Source organism: Condylura cristata, unplaced genomic scaffold (genome assembly GCF_000260355.1).
Source record: "Condylura cristata isolate star-nosed mole 26May11 unplaced genomic scaffold, ConCri1.0 scaffold00008, whole genome shotgun sequence".
In the NCBI taxonomy this organism is placed as follows: Eukaryota; Metazoa; Chordata; class Mammalia; order Eulipotyphla; family Talpidae; genus Condylura; species Condylura cristata.
In genome coordinates, this window is record NW_004567109.1 from 10,159,609 (window position 1) to 10,174,481 (window position 14,873).

Genomic DNA, 14,873 nt, shown 5'->3' on the forward strand with positions numbered 1-14,873 from the left:
AGGAGCCTCCGCGGGCCTCGCCGCCGGGGGGCCTGGCCGAGCCACCGGGATCCGCCGGGGCGCAAGCCGGGCCTACCGTGCTGCCTGGATCAGCGACCCCCATGGAAACGGGAATCGCGGAGACGCCGGAGGGGCGAAGGACCAGCCGGCGCAAGCGGGCGAAGGTGAGGCCGACCCGCTCCCTCAGATTCCCAACTTCTCCGAGGTTGTCTGACCCCGTGGCCCGCCGCCCTGGGGTCTCCAGCCCTGGGCCCCACGCCCACCCAGACCTCTCCGGTCATCTGGGCCCGCCCCTCCCCCTCCAACCAGCCGGGTGTTGGGGTGCGAGGGGAGGGTTTTATCCCTGCTTTGATGGGGCTTTGTGTGCTGGCACCGACTGTTCTGGGCAAAGGCGATTGATGGCAGGGGTGCTGTGCTCATGACATCGCATACACCTTGCCGTTTTCTTACCTGGAATAAAAAAAATATGGCTCCCTGCCCTGGGTTACGGTGGAAGTTGTGGGCGACCTCTCTTCTCGTGCACAGCGGGGTCTGGAAGCTGCTCTGCTGTGTTGACGGAGTTTCAGCTGGGAGCATCTCGGGCTCCAGGGTGATGCTAAAGAAATCGCCTTAATTAACCTCGGTGGCGGAAGAGAAAGGGACATCTGTTTTCAGGCTCTGCTGTGTGTTCTAGGAGTTTGCTTTTTGCTCTCCTTTTGTCCTCTCCATTGTGATTTTTTTGACCTAGATTTTTTTTTTTACCGAAAAAGGAAGCTAATATTAGTCAAGGTGCAAGTATTTGGGAAGACAAAGATTTGTCATAGAACAGCACATCCAGACAATAGCTGCCTCATATCTTGGGGTGCCAGGTGCTGTGTTCAGAGCATCGACATTTTATTTTTGCTAAATGCCAACGGGCAGGTATCGTTAGTCCCATTTTAGGAATCAGCAAACCGAGGCACACAGTTTGAGCAACTTTACACTTTCCCAAAGTCACACAGCTAAATTCGTGGTGGAACTGGCATGGAACCCAAACACTTAGGTGGTGATAAGGTATTATCAGCCTATGAAACAAAGGACCACATGGGACACCAGCAGTGCAGCAGGGCACTGGGACCCTCCTGGGGCTCAAACTAAGGCTTGGCACATTTCCTGAGATTTCATGGTCCAGTTGAAAAAATTGGAAATAAAAAATATGTAATTTAAAAATAAGTCTCTAGAGTCGTGCAGTTTTTGTAATTTACACATATAACACGTTTTCTCTCTGTAGTTTGTGTTAAGTCATTGTGTATCATTGTGTATGAGTTGCTGCTTAAGAAGAGTATTATCTGGATTGAGAGTCCTCAGACTCTGCTGCCCACATGAGAGCTCTCTCCAAAAACAAATAGCCTGTGCGGAGGAAAGGCTTTGGGGCTTTTACTAAAGCCTGAGTTAGGAAAGCACAGAGGTTAGTGATGCTTCACTCTCAGAAATGAAATAGAGGACTGAAACCCAATGCAGTTTTTATCTAATATTTCATAGAAAGTGTGGCCAGAAACCATGTGCTAAGGTTATTTTTTGAAAAAGGTTTGAGTTAGATCCCATACTCTTGAGATTAACCAGTTTTTAGTAGTCACTGGTTTTTAGCATATTCACAAAGTTATGTAACCAGCACAATTGGAGGACATTTTCCTCATCCCTAAAAGACACCTGCACCATTAGCAGTCACCTCATGTCCTTGCAACCACTCGTCTGTCTCTATGACTTGCCTATTGTGGACATTGGAATGATAGAGTATGTGACCTTTTGTGCCTGGCTTATCATGTTTGCAAGACTTATACATGTTATATAACTTCCATTTGGTCCTTGATAAATCTATGGCCTAATAATCCCCCATGTGTGACTAAGCCCCGTTTTGTTCAGCCATTCATTATTTAATGGGCAATTATATTTTCCAGAGGGGAGGGGAGTGAGGTGAGCGGATTCACTAGAGACAGAGCAGGGAGCAGAACAGGCAGATTGACTGAAATACACTGCTGAGGGGAGTAGTGGGCAGATCAGGATAGGTCTTCCACGCCATGTGGGTCAGCTCCCTGATTGATTGAATTTGTGCTGCAGTGGTTGCCTCTAGCGTCATAGTGCTACTTTTGACCTGTTGTGCCATCAGGGAGGGCCCAGGTTTTCCCACTTTTTAACTACTATGGATAATGTTCCGAAAATTTATGTATACTTTTTTGTGTGAACAGTTTTGGTTCTCTTGATATACCTAGGAGTGGCATTTTGGGTCATATAGGATCTCTGTTTTAACTTTCATTTTGTTTTCCAACAAAATGAATAGATTGAAGATGGGGATTTAACGTTAACAGCTGTGCATAAGTGTTCCAGTTTCTCCATATCCTGATGACACTTGATGTTTACTTATAATTAACCCCAGAGATGTGAAGTGGTATCTCATCGAGGTTTGATAAGTATCACCCTAGCAACTAATGATGTTGTGCATCTTTTTTTTTTTTTTTTTAAAGATTTATTTATTTGTGCATACAGAACTGGGGTACAGGCCAGAGGCTCGGGGCGGTGAGAGGCTTCACCAGAGACAGAGTGGGGAGCAGAACAGGCAGATCAATGAAGTACACTGCTGAGGGGAGCAGCGGGTGGGTCAGGAGAGGTCTGCCGCGCCATGTGGTCACCTCCGGGGCAGGCGGAAATCGAACTCATGTGGAAGTGGCTTTAGCTTCTCAGTGCAGTGCTTTAACCCGCTGCGCCACCAGGGAGGGCCCAAGATGTTGTGCATCTTTTCTTGTGTTTACTGGTCATTTATGTGTTTGGTAAAATCCTTGGTTGTTGTACAATTGGGTTATCTTTTATTGTTAGGTAGTTCTTTATATATATTGTGATTACAAAAGTTTTAAATGTTGATGAGGTCCGATTCACCTAATTTTTCTTTTGTCTATTTTCTTTCTGGTGTTAGCAATAAGCCATTGCCTAATCCAATGTAATGAAGATTTACTTATGTTTTCTTCAGTGAGGTTTATAGTTGATCTTGCACTTAACTCTGATTATTTTGGAGTTAATTTTGTGCATGGCATAAAGTAGGAGTTCACATTCATTCTAAGATGTGTAGATATCCACTGACCCAGTACAATTTGTTGAAGACTTTCCTCTCTCCCTTTGAATGGTTGGTTGATTTCTCTTTGCAGTTTTGGGGCGGCAACTGGGAAGTAAAAACTGGGGAAACTGACTCATGCATAGTCAGTTTTGAAGCCAGTGATTTTAGATAATTGTGTAATCATAATTGGATTGGGATGGTCCACACAACTGAGAGTCCCTGAAGCTTAATTTTCACTATGTATGCTAGAATTATGAAAATATATTTAAGGTTTGAAATTGGTAAGTTGTGTTGGTATTTCTGTAACACCAAACAGCATCGGGAATCATGAGTTTGAGCAGGGCCTTGAGACAGGGCAGGATTTTAATAAGCATTCTGAAAAGAATGATCATTTTGGAGTTAATTCACCTTCCTGTAATTAATTTTCCTGAGGAAAATAAACCCTACTTGTAAGATTATTAGGTTTAGATATAATATAAACAAAATTATTGCAGTGTCTGGAATATAGTAAGTGCCCAGTAATTAAGTATAGATCAGCTCTCTATACCTGCAGTTTCCTCATCAGTAGATTAAATATCTGAAGATTGAAAATCCTAAACTATATGTAGTTAGGCCTATGATGGTTGCTGTGAACTGAGCATGTACAGGTTTTTTTCTTGGCAGCATTCCTTAATACAGGTATTTATGTCTCATTTACACTATTAGATAATATAAGTAATAACAAAGATGATTTAAAATGTAGAGAAGGAGGTTTATAGGTTATATGCAAGTATGATGCTGCTTAATAGAAGGGACTTGAGTATTCAGCTTCTGTGTCTAAGGGATCCCAGCCTATTCCCCTGGAAATGGAGAAAAGCATATGAAGATTGCCTGAAATATAATTATAATACAATGTCATTTTAGGAGCAACAGGGAACCAGAGTGGACAACTGAATGTTGGGAACAGTGGGCATGTTGGGAATTTAATTGGAAATGCAGTTTTTCTAGAACAAGTAGATTGGAGGGATGGGTAATGTTTGGGTTTGTAGAGTCGTGCTGGGATGTAGACAACCAACCACTGATCTGTGCTGTCCTTACATTGTTACTAGTCACACACATTGACTGCTTACAGTGTGGTTAGCACAATCAAGGAAATGGAATTTTTCATTTTCATTTTAATTTGAACTTAAATAGACACATTATAAGTGTTTCAATAGCCATGTATGGCTAGTACTACTACCTTATTGGAAGCACCAGTGCAAAGTATTTCCATTGTTACAGAAATTCTATCAGACATTACAGATTAGGCTGTAAGTGGCATGAGAATTCACAGAATGGTAAAATGTAAGTTTGGGATAATTGGAAAATAATTTGCAGAGGAAGCCAACCTGGAGTTTTAGGCATTGAGTTCATGGAAAAGATAGGAGTAAGCTGGATAGACCAGCATTGAGGACATTTTGACTAATGTGTAAGAAAATGATCAGAGGTTAAGTTTGAATAGTTAGAGCCAAAGAGAGTATATAATTGGTAGCTTGAAAAATTAGACATTCATATTTTAGACTAGCTGAAAAGACCACATATTTGTATACCTAATTTGGCAATTATGCCCTAGTGAATTAAAAGGGAGACAGATTTAACACAAAAAGGACTGGCGCTTTAAGGTAACTGAAAGAAAATGATTTGTGGTAGCAAGGTTTCGGAAAAGACTAAGTGTAAATTTGAGTCATTCCTTTAAAGGTAAGAACAATTACCCTGTTGTCTGTTGTGATAGCTTTATGTCCTTGGATATAAGCTGTTGTACTCTGGTCTTTGAGGAATTTTATTTGGGGTGAGAGAGCCTTGATCCTTTGTTTATAATGTGTCATCCTTTCCTCAGGAGAATAGTTTTTTATTTTTTTAGAGTTTGTATGATTCTTTCCAGTGGTTTTTAAACATTAAGTGGAAAAACCCTTTTTTTCCCCAAAATAAGATTATACAAAAATGCAAAATCCTCATTCAGTACTGCTTGCTTTTTTTTTTTTTTTTTTTAAGATTTAGTTTACTTATGCATGTAGAACTGGGGTACAGGCCAGAGGTGCAGGGGCAGTGAGAGGATTCTCCAGAGACAGGCAGACTGAAGAACACTCGTGAGGGAAGCAGCTGGTAGGTCAGGAGACCATGGGGGTCACCTCCAGGGCTGGGCTGAAACTCATGCTGAGTGGCTTTAGCTTCTTAGAGCTGTGCTTTAACTTGCTGCACCACCAGGGAGGGCCTACACTTCCTTTTTTATATCCAGAAGTTTAAATTTATAACATTTATTTTAGTTTTCAGTCTAAGAGAAAATGAAGCTATTTTGAAAGTGCCAAATTTGAGAATGGAGGTCAAATATAATAGTTGCGGTCTTACTTTATTCAGCCTTGGAATCCAACTTCATGTTGTAGTTTTGTTTATGAACTATTTTGCTGATCCAGTATGGACTGACAAGTAGTATAATGGATTTTTTTGTTTGTTTTTTACATGGTCTTGCTATCTCAGGATACTTTCTAGATTGAACTGAAATGGCAAAAGAAGCATTCTTAGATCTACCCAGAATTGAATTACTGAGCAATAATGAGTTCATGTTCTAGTGGTCTTTAAAAGGTTATGGTTTGGATTAACACTTAACCAGTATTCATTTTTTTGAAATTTAAAATTAGTAAATGGAATTCCAAAGAATCCATAGGTTTCTGTGGGACACATGTTGTTGTTACATATAAAGACTACCTTTAACTATTCTTATTCTTACCTTTAAGTATTTTTCTAACCTTTTTTTTTCCCCAGTGGAAACTAAAAACACTCAATACCAGCTTTTTCCAAGTATATTCCTTGTTAGTGGGTATTCCTTTATTAAAACATTGGATTAAACAATATTAAAAGATCATTTTTGCTGCAAAACTGCTCAGTACCTTTAATGTGTATAGTGTCTCCTCTAGAGGAAGCCTGAAAGAATAGTGTTTACCAAGCTTTATCTTCATTTACAAGGTTAGTCTTATGAAACATCTTTTGGGAAAAACTAAACTACTGTAGAAAGGCTTATTACTGTGTTCATCTAAGAATTTGTGTATTGCCCAGTTCCATACTAGGCATTTATTAAATGGTTATTGATTGAACACTGTTGATGGGCAACGAATTAAAAGGCAGAGTCTTTGGTGTGGGGGGTTGGGGCTAAGTATGGTTGAGAGGAGAAAGAAAAGTATCAACATATGTTTTCCTGACCTTTCTTTGAAACCTTTTTCTCTCTGCTGCTTTTTGTATTCCTGATCTGTGGTCTCTTACTACAGTTTATTTTAGTTAGGCTATAGTTTTATTATTTGCATTTCTGGAGCGTTTATTGTTAAAGTATCTGAATTTATTAAGAGTTGGTACACTCAGTCGTTTTTTCCATCTTGCCTTGCCTTGATAGATGAGTATAATTATTCATGTGTTAAATGAGATTCTTAGAGAATTGGTCTGAACTGTTCAGTTTGCCCTTAATTTTGTTTTGATTTTCCCATTTTTTTGCCTTACCTGTTTTCAGTAACCTACCTTAGCCATTCCCCAACCCTCAAAATCCTGTGGTCATATCATTAAAAAGAAAAAAAGAAAAAGACAAAGAATATAAAGGTAATCTGAAGGTAATCAGAAATCTAAAACTATTTCAAAGATATTTCCAATGTTAAGATTTGTTCGTTGTAATCAATAGGACTCTTCCTTTTAGAAATCTTAGCAAGTTAGGTATGTTCTATGTGGAAACCATGTTGTCTTTGCTGTCTCTGTATTTTATCTTTTCATTTAATACAAAATAATTAGCTATTTTTATCACTTACTGAAATCTTTATAGGGTGGGAGTCAGTGACAGTTTGGCAGTGTTCCAAGGTTGATGACAATTTGCAGTACCATATTATACATTTTGGCAAACACTTTGTGATACATAATATTCCATGTCATAAGATTCCTTACCCCCAAAACATTCACTTAGATGACATTTTCTTTTCTTTTCTTTTCTTTTTTTTTTAGAAATATTTATTTATGCATGCAAGAGCTGAGATACAGCCAGAGGTGGGGGTTGGAGCAAGGAGAAGATTCACTAGAGACCGAGTGGGGAGTTGAACAGACATGTAATGAAATGCCCTGCTGACGGGAGTAGGGGAGCAGTGGGTGAAACAAGAGATCTGTTGCACCATGTAGGTTAGCTCCATGACTGGGGATTGAACTGGTGCTGCAGTGGCTGTGGCTAGCTTCATAGTGCTGAGACTTAACCCCTTGTGTCACCAGGGGGGCCCTAGACTGCTTCCTTCTTCTGCTTACTCCCTTGTTCTCTCCTTTATAACATAATATGTGAATCAATAGTAAAGACATGTAGCCTCCATTTCCATATCACTTCTTAATTTTTTATGAGTTCTTTGCTTTCATTATTCAGCTTTTTTAGGTTACCAGTTACTTTTTAAACAAATGTACATTTTCATAATTTCAATTTGAATATGACCATTCGTAATTTTCCTTTCCCTCCCATATCTGGAATTCTTTTGCTGTTTTCCCATGTAATTGTGGTTAACAGGGGTGGCATTTTTAGACAGATTTATTACTCTAGTCAACGATATTTTTCTCTAACTATAGTTATTTTGGTATTTTGTTGAAACTTCTGGTATGTGAACACGGTATATGAATACATATACACAAATTTACAAAATTTTAGGGTTTGTATAGAACCTCAGTTATTGATTGGAATGTCATTACTGTGACATAAAAGTTACAAATTGGACTGCATCTGAATTAACAGGAGATTGCTTCAATTTTGTTTTTAATAGCTACTTTTTATGAGTTATTTTTTCCTTGTTCTTGTATTTCTTAAATCTTCAAGTTAAAAAGAAATTCACATTCACTGATGGTTCCAAATTGAGTCCTGATTTTATAAGTTCACTGTATTTAGTTCTCCCTGGTATAATCTTCATGTAGGTAGAGTACAGAGAGATGGACGAAAGCCTGGCCAACCTCTCAGAAGATGAGTATTATTCTGAAGAAGAAAGAAATGCTAAAGCTGAGAAAGAAAAGAAGCTCCCCCCACCACCCCCTCAAGCTCCACCTGAAGAAGAAAATGAAAGTGAACCCGAAGAACCATCTGGTGAGTTAAAGTCATAGATATACTTCATTTTAGAAATAAAATAAATGGATTTATTTCAATTCCACAGTATTTGTTTTCATCTTTTGTTTATACTTGGCATTTGCCAAATGTGTCTTAATGTCTCTGTGTATATATACACATGTATGTAAATTTTATACATATACACACATATACATGCTTACATACCTTCATATGTACATAGTGGTGCTAATAATTTTCATGTGTGTTTGTATATATATATCAGAGGACAGTAAAGAATGGGGGCAGAAAGATGGTGCAGTATAAGGTGATTGGAAAGTTAGGAGAATATAAACATACAGAAAGACAAATCCAAAGAACCAGACCTCTTAAAGATAACTATGATTCAGAATTTAGAGAAAGAATGTTCAGAAATTTTCCTGGGATTAAGTACTTCTAGTAAAACTGCTGCCACATTGTCTTCTGACACGGTGTGTTAACAGCTCTTCTTGACTTTGAAGTTTTACTAAGTTCTTAAAACACCTTGTGTATTTCTAGTAGCTCTAGGTCGTATTCACCTCACCATTTCTTTCAGTGCTGCACCTTCTCAAAACAAAACGAAAAGCTACTTTTAGACCCCATGTGCTATTTTATTTGACTTTCTTAGATTTATTTCATTTGAGATGTTTTCCTTTTCTTTTAGGTTTTTTTTTTCCTGCTCTATGATGATATATAAACCACCAAAAATTGTTTTTAAAAGGGGCTGCTAGTGCGGGACGGGTCTCTTGGCAGGATTACAGATTAGGTATTAATTTAAACTTAGATTTAGGATTTAACAGATGTTGGCAAAAGCACTCAAAAAAAATCACAGTCTATAGTAATTGTAATAAAGGATAGTAAAGGAATATAGTTTGAGAACATTTAGAAAAGGATAGGTTAGATTTTGGTTTTAATTCATACCAAAATTTGGGGATTTCCTAGAAATGGTTTCCTAAAACTTTTTAAAATAACTTGTTGGGAGAGGTATGTCACTAGGATGTAGCCTTCTCTGGACTTCAACAATACCTCCTCTCTTTTTGTTAAATTTATTTCTTCCTCTTTGTAGTTTTTTTTTACATTTAGTGCTTTTCCCTTCCTGGCCTTCCTTCCGACTGTCCCCTGACTCTACTCCTTTCTTCTATGTTCTTCTTTGATTCTGGCCTCTCTGCTTTTGCTATAGACCTGCTAATTAGATATATGGAGATAATCCTTTTGATCTGTTGTAACTCAAGACTGCTACTCTCTTAGGTTAAGGGCTCTAAGTATAACTGAGCATGTGATCTGATATCTCAGATGCTGCCTCAACTGTGTTTTTATGTGTGGTTGTGTGATTGTGTCTCCGGTAAATAACTGATTGACTTTGGTACACACTTTCTTTGTCTTCTGAAAAATTTGAACAAAGTCTTCTTTTTGGCAGAGGTTTTGTTTTCCTCTCAGGCACTTCCCACAAAAAGCAGTATCTTAGCGGGAATCTTACGATTTGGGGGAAATGTCTTTATTGTGTTCTAATTAATTTTAATGCAGTGGTTTTAGATGAAGTTTTCTTAAATTTGGAAGGAAAGTTAAAGTTATGTTTCATAAGTTTAGGATGTGCTTAGAGATGTGTGTGTAACAGCCAGAACTTGTCAGTACATTTCTGATTTTGAAAATAAAATTATATTTTCCTTTAAAAATATTTTTAAAGTTTTTTTTTTTAATTCTAGGATGATTTAGGGAAGTACTTAGCCCTGAAAATAATGGCAACTTTCTACATAATTTAGAAATTGATGGGGCTCTGATAGTGAACCTTAAAACCGGGTGAGTTCAAGTATTTAGAAACTGTCCAAGGTTTCCAAATCTCTTGTTACATCAAAACCACTTTTTTCACTGTTGTATGGGTATCTTAAAATCTTGCGATTCTTTATCAAAGCTTCATCTTAATCATTCTAGCTAATAACTAGAAATTAATATAATCTACTAAAATATATAATAATCTCATTATTGGCAGTTTAAATTTGTTTAGAGAATTTTACTTTGCTTTGCTTTCCATATTAATCTTAAGAAGAGTGAATTTTTTTATTCATTATGAAAGTTCAAGGTATTCTGAAGTCAATGAGTCAAAAGATTTGACTGGAAGAAGATTACTCTAGAAGAGTTTCTGAGGGGAGACCAGAAAAGAAGGTTGGAGCCTGTCCTCCAGGCTAAGGAACTTGAACTCTTGTACTTTAAAGTGCTGAGTTTTTCTTAAGAGACTGGTGTTGTACCAAAATGTTTTGGGAAAATCAATCTGATGTGCTACAGGAGTCTAAAGACTGGTTTTAAAGAGATGACTTAGGCTGTTTTCTTAATTGACTTTAGTGGATTTTGGTCAATGGGACAGTGTTCTCAGCATCAAAGTTTTTAAGGTAACAAGAAGCATGGATTTATTTGTATTTATTTAGTTGGGACATAATAGCCTGCTTGGTTTACATACTGTTTTAGACTTGCCAATTTTTAATGATAATGTGACATTTATTTCTGTGGTAGTCACAATATGTAAGTAATGTACTTTTTATGCTAAGCATTGTTCTTTAAAATCTGCATTTTGTTTTCTTAAACATTTCTGTGTATTTTTACATTTTATGTGTACTTTTGGACATATTTTAACACTGGCTTTCACAGATGATAGTTCTGTTTGCTCACCTCTCTTGTGCATGGTAATTTTGAATGTGTTTGTGGTGTGTGTGTTTGATCAAAATGCTGTTATGATGAAAATATTCATAAGACAAATGACTGATGGCCAAAAAGTTGATGAATTGCTTATTCAGTATAGCAAAAATCTAAAAGGTAGAGTCAGATCTTTTGCACTATTTAAACTTAGAATGATAGAATTTGACCAGAGATGGTTTCTTTAAAAGGAAAAATTAGTTATCCTAATTTGCATAGGAGTCTTTGTATTTCCATGGTTCTTTGTTTATAAGGTGCCTGGGAGACAGTCTTACTGAATGAGTTAGAGGCCTGGTTTGCCAAGTATAAATTTCAGGTGGATAATTTAGTTTGTTGTTTGTTTGTTTGTTTTAATTCTCAAATAGTTTATGTCTCCCTGGGCTTTCTCTCTGATATCTCTTTGTCTGCAAGGTGAGCCGGCAGAAGTCACTTACAGGTTTGGAGAGAATTGACTCACATTACCTCTAAAAGAAAGATGATATAATTCTGTTGCACTCTACTACCTAGCAGGAGATCCTCTTACACATTTACCAGAAATTTCTGAGAAATTTCATTCCTGACAGGATTGACATTTTGGCTTGCTAATGCCATATAAGTGCCTGAAATCACTTAAGTTCTCATGCGCAGTATAATACATACATTCAGAAAGTAAACGTAAGATTTATTTTAATTTTTTTGCATAGCATTTCAATTTATAGAGTAAGGTATGTATTTCTTTACTACACATGGTTTCCACTCTTACCAATTTTGTAGATTTGTGTGAGGCATAAATGTATATGTATATTATTAAATAGGTATATTAATAAATAGTGCCTTTCACTGCAAAAATTCTGAAGTGACTTAACAGAGTGTGGAAAAGAATTAAATCTTCACAGGTACTTCTTAGCTTTCTAGAAGGGTTTAAGAAAAAGGAAATTGGGAGTGTAAAGGACAGATTTTTCTAAAAAGGCATTTTCTATGCAAAATAAGGTTACTCCAAACACGGAAATTACTCATATTATTCTACACACTTTAACTGTACACCAGTATTATTTTGTTCTATTCTCTGTGCTGAATTCTAAGGGTTCACAGATGAAGACTAATATATAGGTCATGCTCAAGAAATTCACAGTCCTGTTTAGGGTGACAAATAGTGATAACTGGTTACAGTGTAGAAGTGGTATGGTCTTAAAGAGAATATTCAAGAGTATGGTGAGAAGTCAGAAATCATTTTTAAATGTTTTTTTCCCCCAAAATTAGATTTTGGAAATTTTACATTTAACATGAAAGAATGAAGTTGGGCATTTATGAAATAGTCAGATCTTTGATTTTGTACTGTTTGCTCATTTTGACTAATAAGAACTGTTGAATCAGATGCTACCGTTTTATGTTTGGTCTTGAGCTGCCTTTCTTATTGAATGAGTTCATTTAATTGTTTTATTTTCTTTATATTAAGACAAATAGTAATTTGTTTATTTAAACCACTTAAATTTTATAATTGAATCAGATGTTACATTTTTATATTTGATCTTGAACTGCCTTTCTTAATGAGTTCATTTAATTGTTTTATTTTCTTTATAATAGGCAAAATAGTGATTTGTTTATTTGAACAGCTTATATTTTATAGCTTCTTTGAATTCTTTTTACTTCTCATTCATTGGTTTGATACGAGGAAAACAGGATGCTTTGTCTATGAGGTTTTTCTAATTTGCAAAAGGGGCTTGATATGAGGCTTATAAAAGAAGATGTAAACTGTTTTGTATACAAATATCTTGGATTTATTTAACACAAGATTGAACACGGTATATGAGAGATGTTTTATTCAGGAAAAAAAGTCACTTTTGAAACCTAGAACTAATAATACATTGCAAAAATAGATTATACCCTAAATATCTACAACTGTAGGATGTGTGTGTGTGTGTGTGTGTGTGTGAGAGAGAGAGAGAGAGAGAGAGAGAGAGAGAGAGACTGAGACTTTTTAATCTAATCTTGACATTTGGTGTTCTTAATGTTAAATCATAGGAGGAATGACATACTTTGGTACTAATAAAGACTTTTCTCAGAGATTAACAGTATTGTAATCTATATATCAGCAATTGAGACATGACAAATTAGCATTCTGCCATACTTGTTGATCATAAAGGTTTTAAACATTTAAAAGTAGGATTGTGTTTATTTGGAGCATTTTGTTCTGTTTTACATTTTCTCATGTTTGAAGATAGAAGAGCACATAAGATTGGCCCTCGTAGGTGGTGCAGCGGGTTAAAGCACAGCACTAAGAAGAGCACATAAGATTAATTAGTGCTCAGAAGTTGTATCTTCTTAATAGCTCCTAGTGATAGTATAGGAAGATAAAGGATAACTAGAATTCCTAAGAAGCTATTGTTTGAACAGGAAAATGGGATTCTTGCTGGGAATTTCATTCATTGTTTTCAGTTATGAAAACTTACAGAATAGCATTTTAATCATAGGTCCAGAGTAAAGTTCGGTGTTAACTTTTTAAAAGCAGGTAAATAACTAGAAGGTAAGCTTTGTTTTGGACTACTCAACCACACCTTAAGATGGGTAATTGAGCAACATAGTTAACACCATCTGTAGAGTGTCTTTGGTACGTTTTTGAAAAGTAGACTGCAACCCAAGATTTTGCAACAGATTAAGGAAAACTACTAATAGAATTAGGAAAGAAATGGCATGTGGAAAAAATTCTTATCAATGACTTCTTTATGTTTTTAACGATTTATGTATTTATGCTTACAGAACTGGGGTACAAGCCAGAGGTTCAGGGGCAGTGAGAGGACTCACCAGAGTCAGAGTAGGGAGCAGAACAGGCAGATCATTGAATTACACTACTGAGGGAAGCAGCTGGTGGGTCAGGAGAGGTCTGCCGCACCATGTGGATCACCTTCCAGGCCGGGATCAAACTCGCACTGAAGTGGCTGCGGCTAGCTTGCAGGTCTGTGTCCTAACCCTCAGCACCACCAGGGAAGGCTTCAATGACTTCTTAAAGCTCTGCTTTCCTCCCCAGATTATGGATCTTTTCTTTCTTTTATATAAGATTCCTACTTTTCTCACTTCTGCACCAGTGTTTAGTCTTAAGGTATAAACCAGCAGTTCAGCTGATCCTCCAGTGGTACAAAGAGGAAATTTCCAGGCAGGCTCCTACCTGAAGCAGTGCCATTTTCCCAAATTCTAAACCTTAAAAAGGTTATTTTTCAATTCAGTATTTTAAATGACTGTATTACCCTCAGATTGCAGCTCTGATTGGAACCCATAGATTTAATTTTGGATCATTCTCTTGTAGTTTATTGATTGGTGTAAATTGTTAAAATGCATTTAATGTGCTTCACAGGAAATACTGGGGCTTTTCTTTCAGCCTACTTTAGTCTACCTCTGTGACCCCAGTTCACTTTCCTTTGCATTTCTTTTAACTGTTTGATCATTTATACATTATTTATTCATAGGACAAGAATCATAGTCAAAATGTTAACAGAAAGAGATGCATTGAATGGTAATATACTTTAGTGGTGTTTCTAAAGCCAGCTGTCCCTGCAGAGAGGATGAGAAGGCAAATGATCACTAATAACCCACTACTTTCCTTATTTCCTTTTTAAAGTCATTTTTCTGTATTGACCAATTCTTTAAAACTAGTTTTCTTATGTGGTAAATCATTCATTTACAGCTGCTTCAAACTCTCTGAGCCACTATCTCTATATTATTATATTTTTAATTATAATAGTTTATTTTTACATCATTTTGTACCTTTTTCCATCTCAGTTGTAAACCCCAGTGGACTTCCCATCACCAAATCACCCATGTGCCACGTATACCCCCCACCCCCATTTTTGATCCCATTCCATTCCCCACTCCACCCCTGTAAAATGTCTCTGGTATGTAGTCGTTCGTTATGACTTTCTCCCCCACTGGCCCTTTATACTTCTGCTATGAGTGAAGCCATACGGTATTTTTCTTTTTCTTTCTGGTTTATTTCACTAAGCATGATCCCTTCCAGCTCCATCCATGTTGCTGCAAAAGGCATGAGTTTATCTTTTT

The 14,873-nt window shown here is 36.9% G+C and overlaps 1 protein-coding gene across 1 annotated transcript in view; it reads left to right on the plus strand.

Moving 5' to 3' along the window:
• The first annotated feature begins 6 nt into the window (after nucleotides 1-6).
• Nucleotides 7-14,873, plus strand: part of KDM1A (lysine (K)-specific demethylase 1A) — a 49,414-nt gene continuing 34,547 nt past the window's right edge. Inside the window, exons 1-2 of the mRNA XM_012722549.1 lie at nucleotides 7-164; nucleotides 7,997-8,162. Of these exons, the coding sequence (XP_012578003.1) occupies nucleotides 102-164; nucleotides 7,997-8,162 (229 nt within the window). The 5' untranslated portion in view covers nucleotides 7-101. The remainder of the gene's footprint in view (nucleotides 165-7,996; nucleotides 8,163-14,873) is intronic.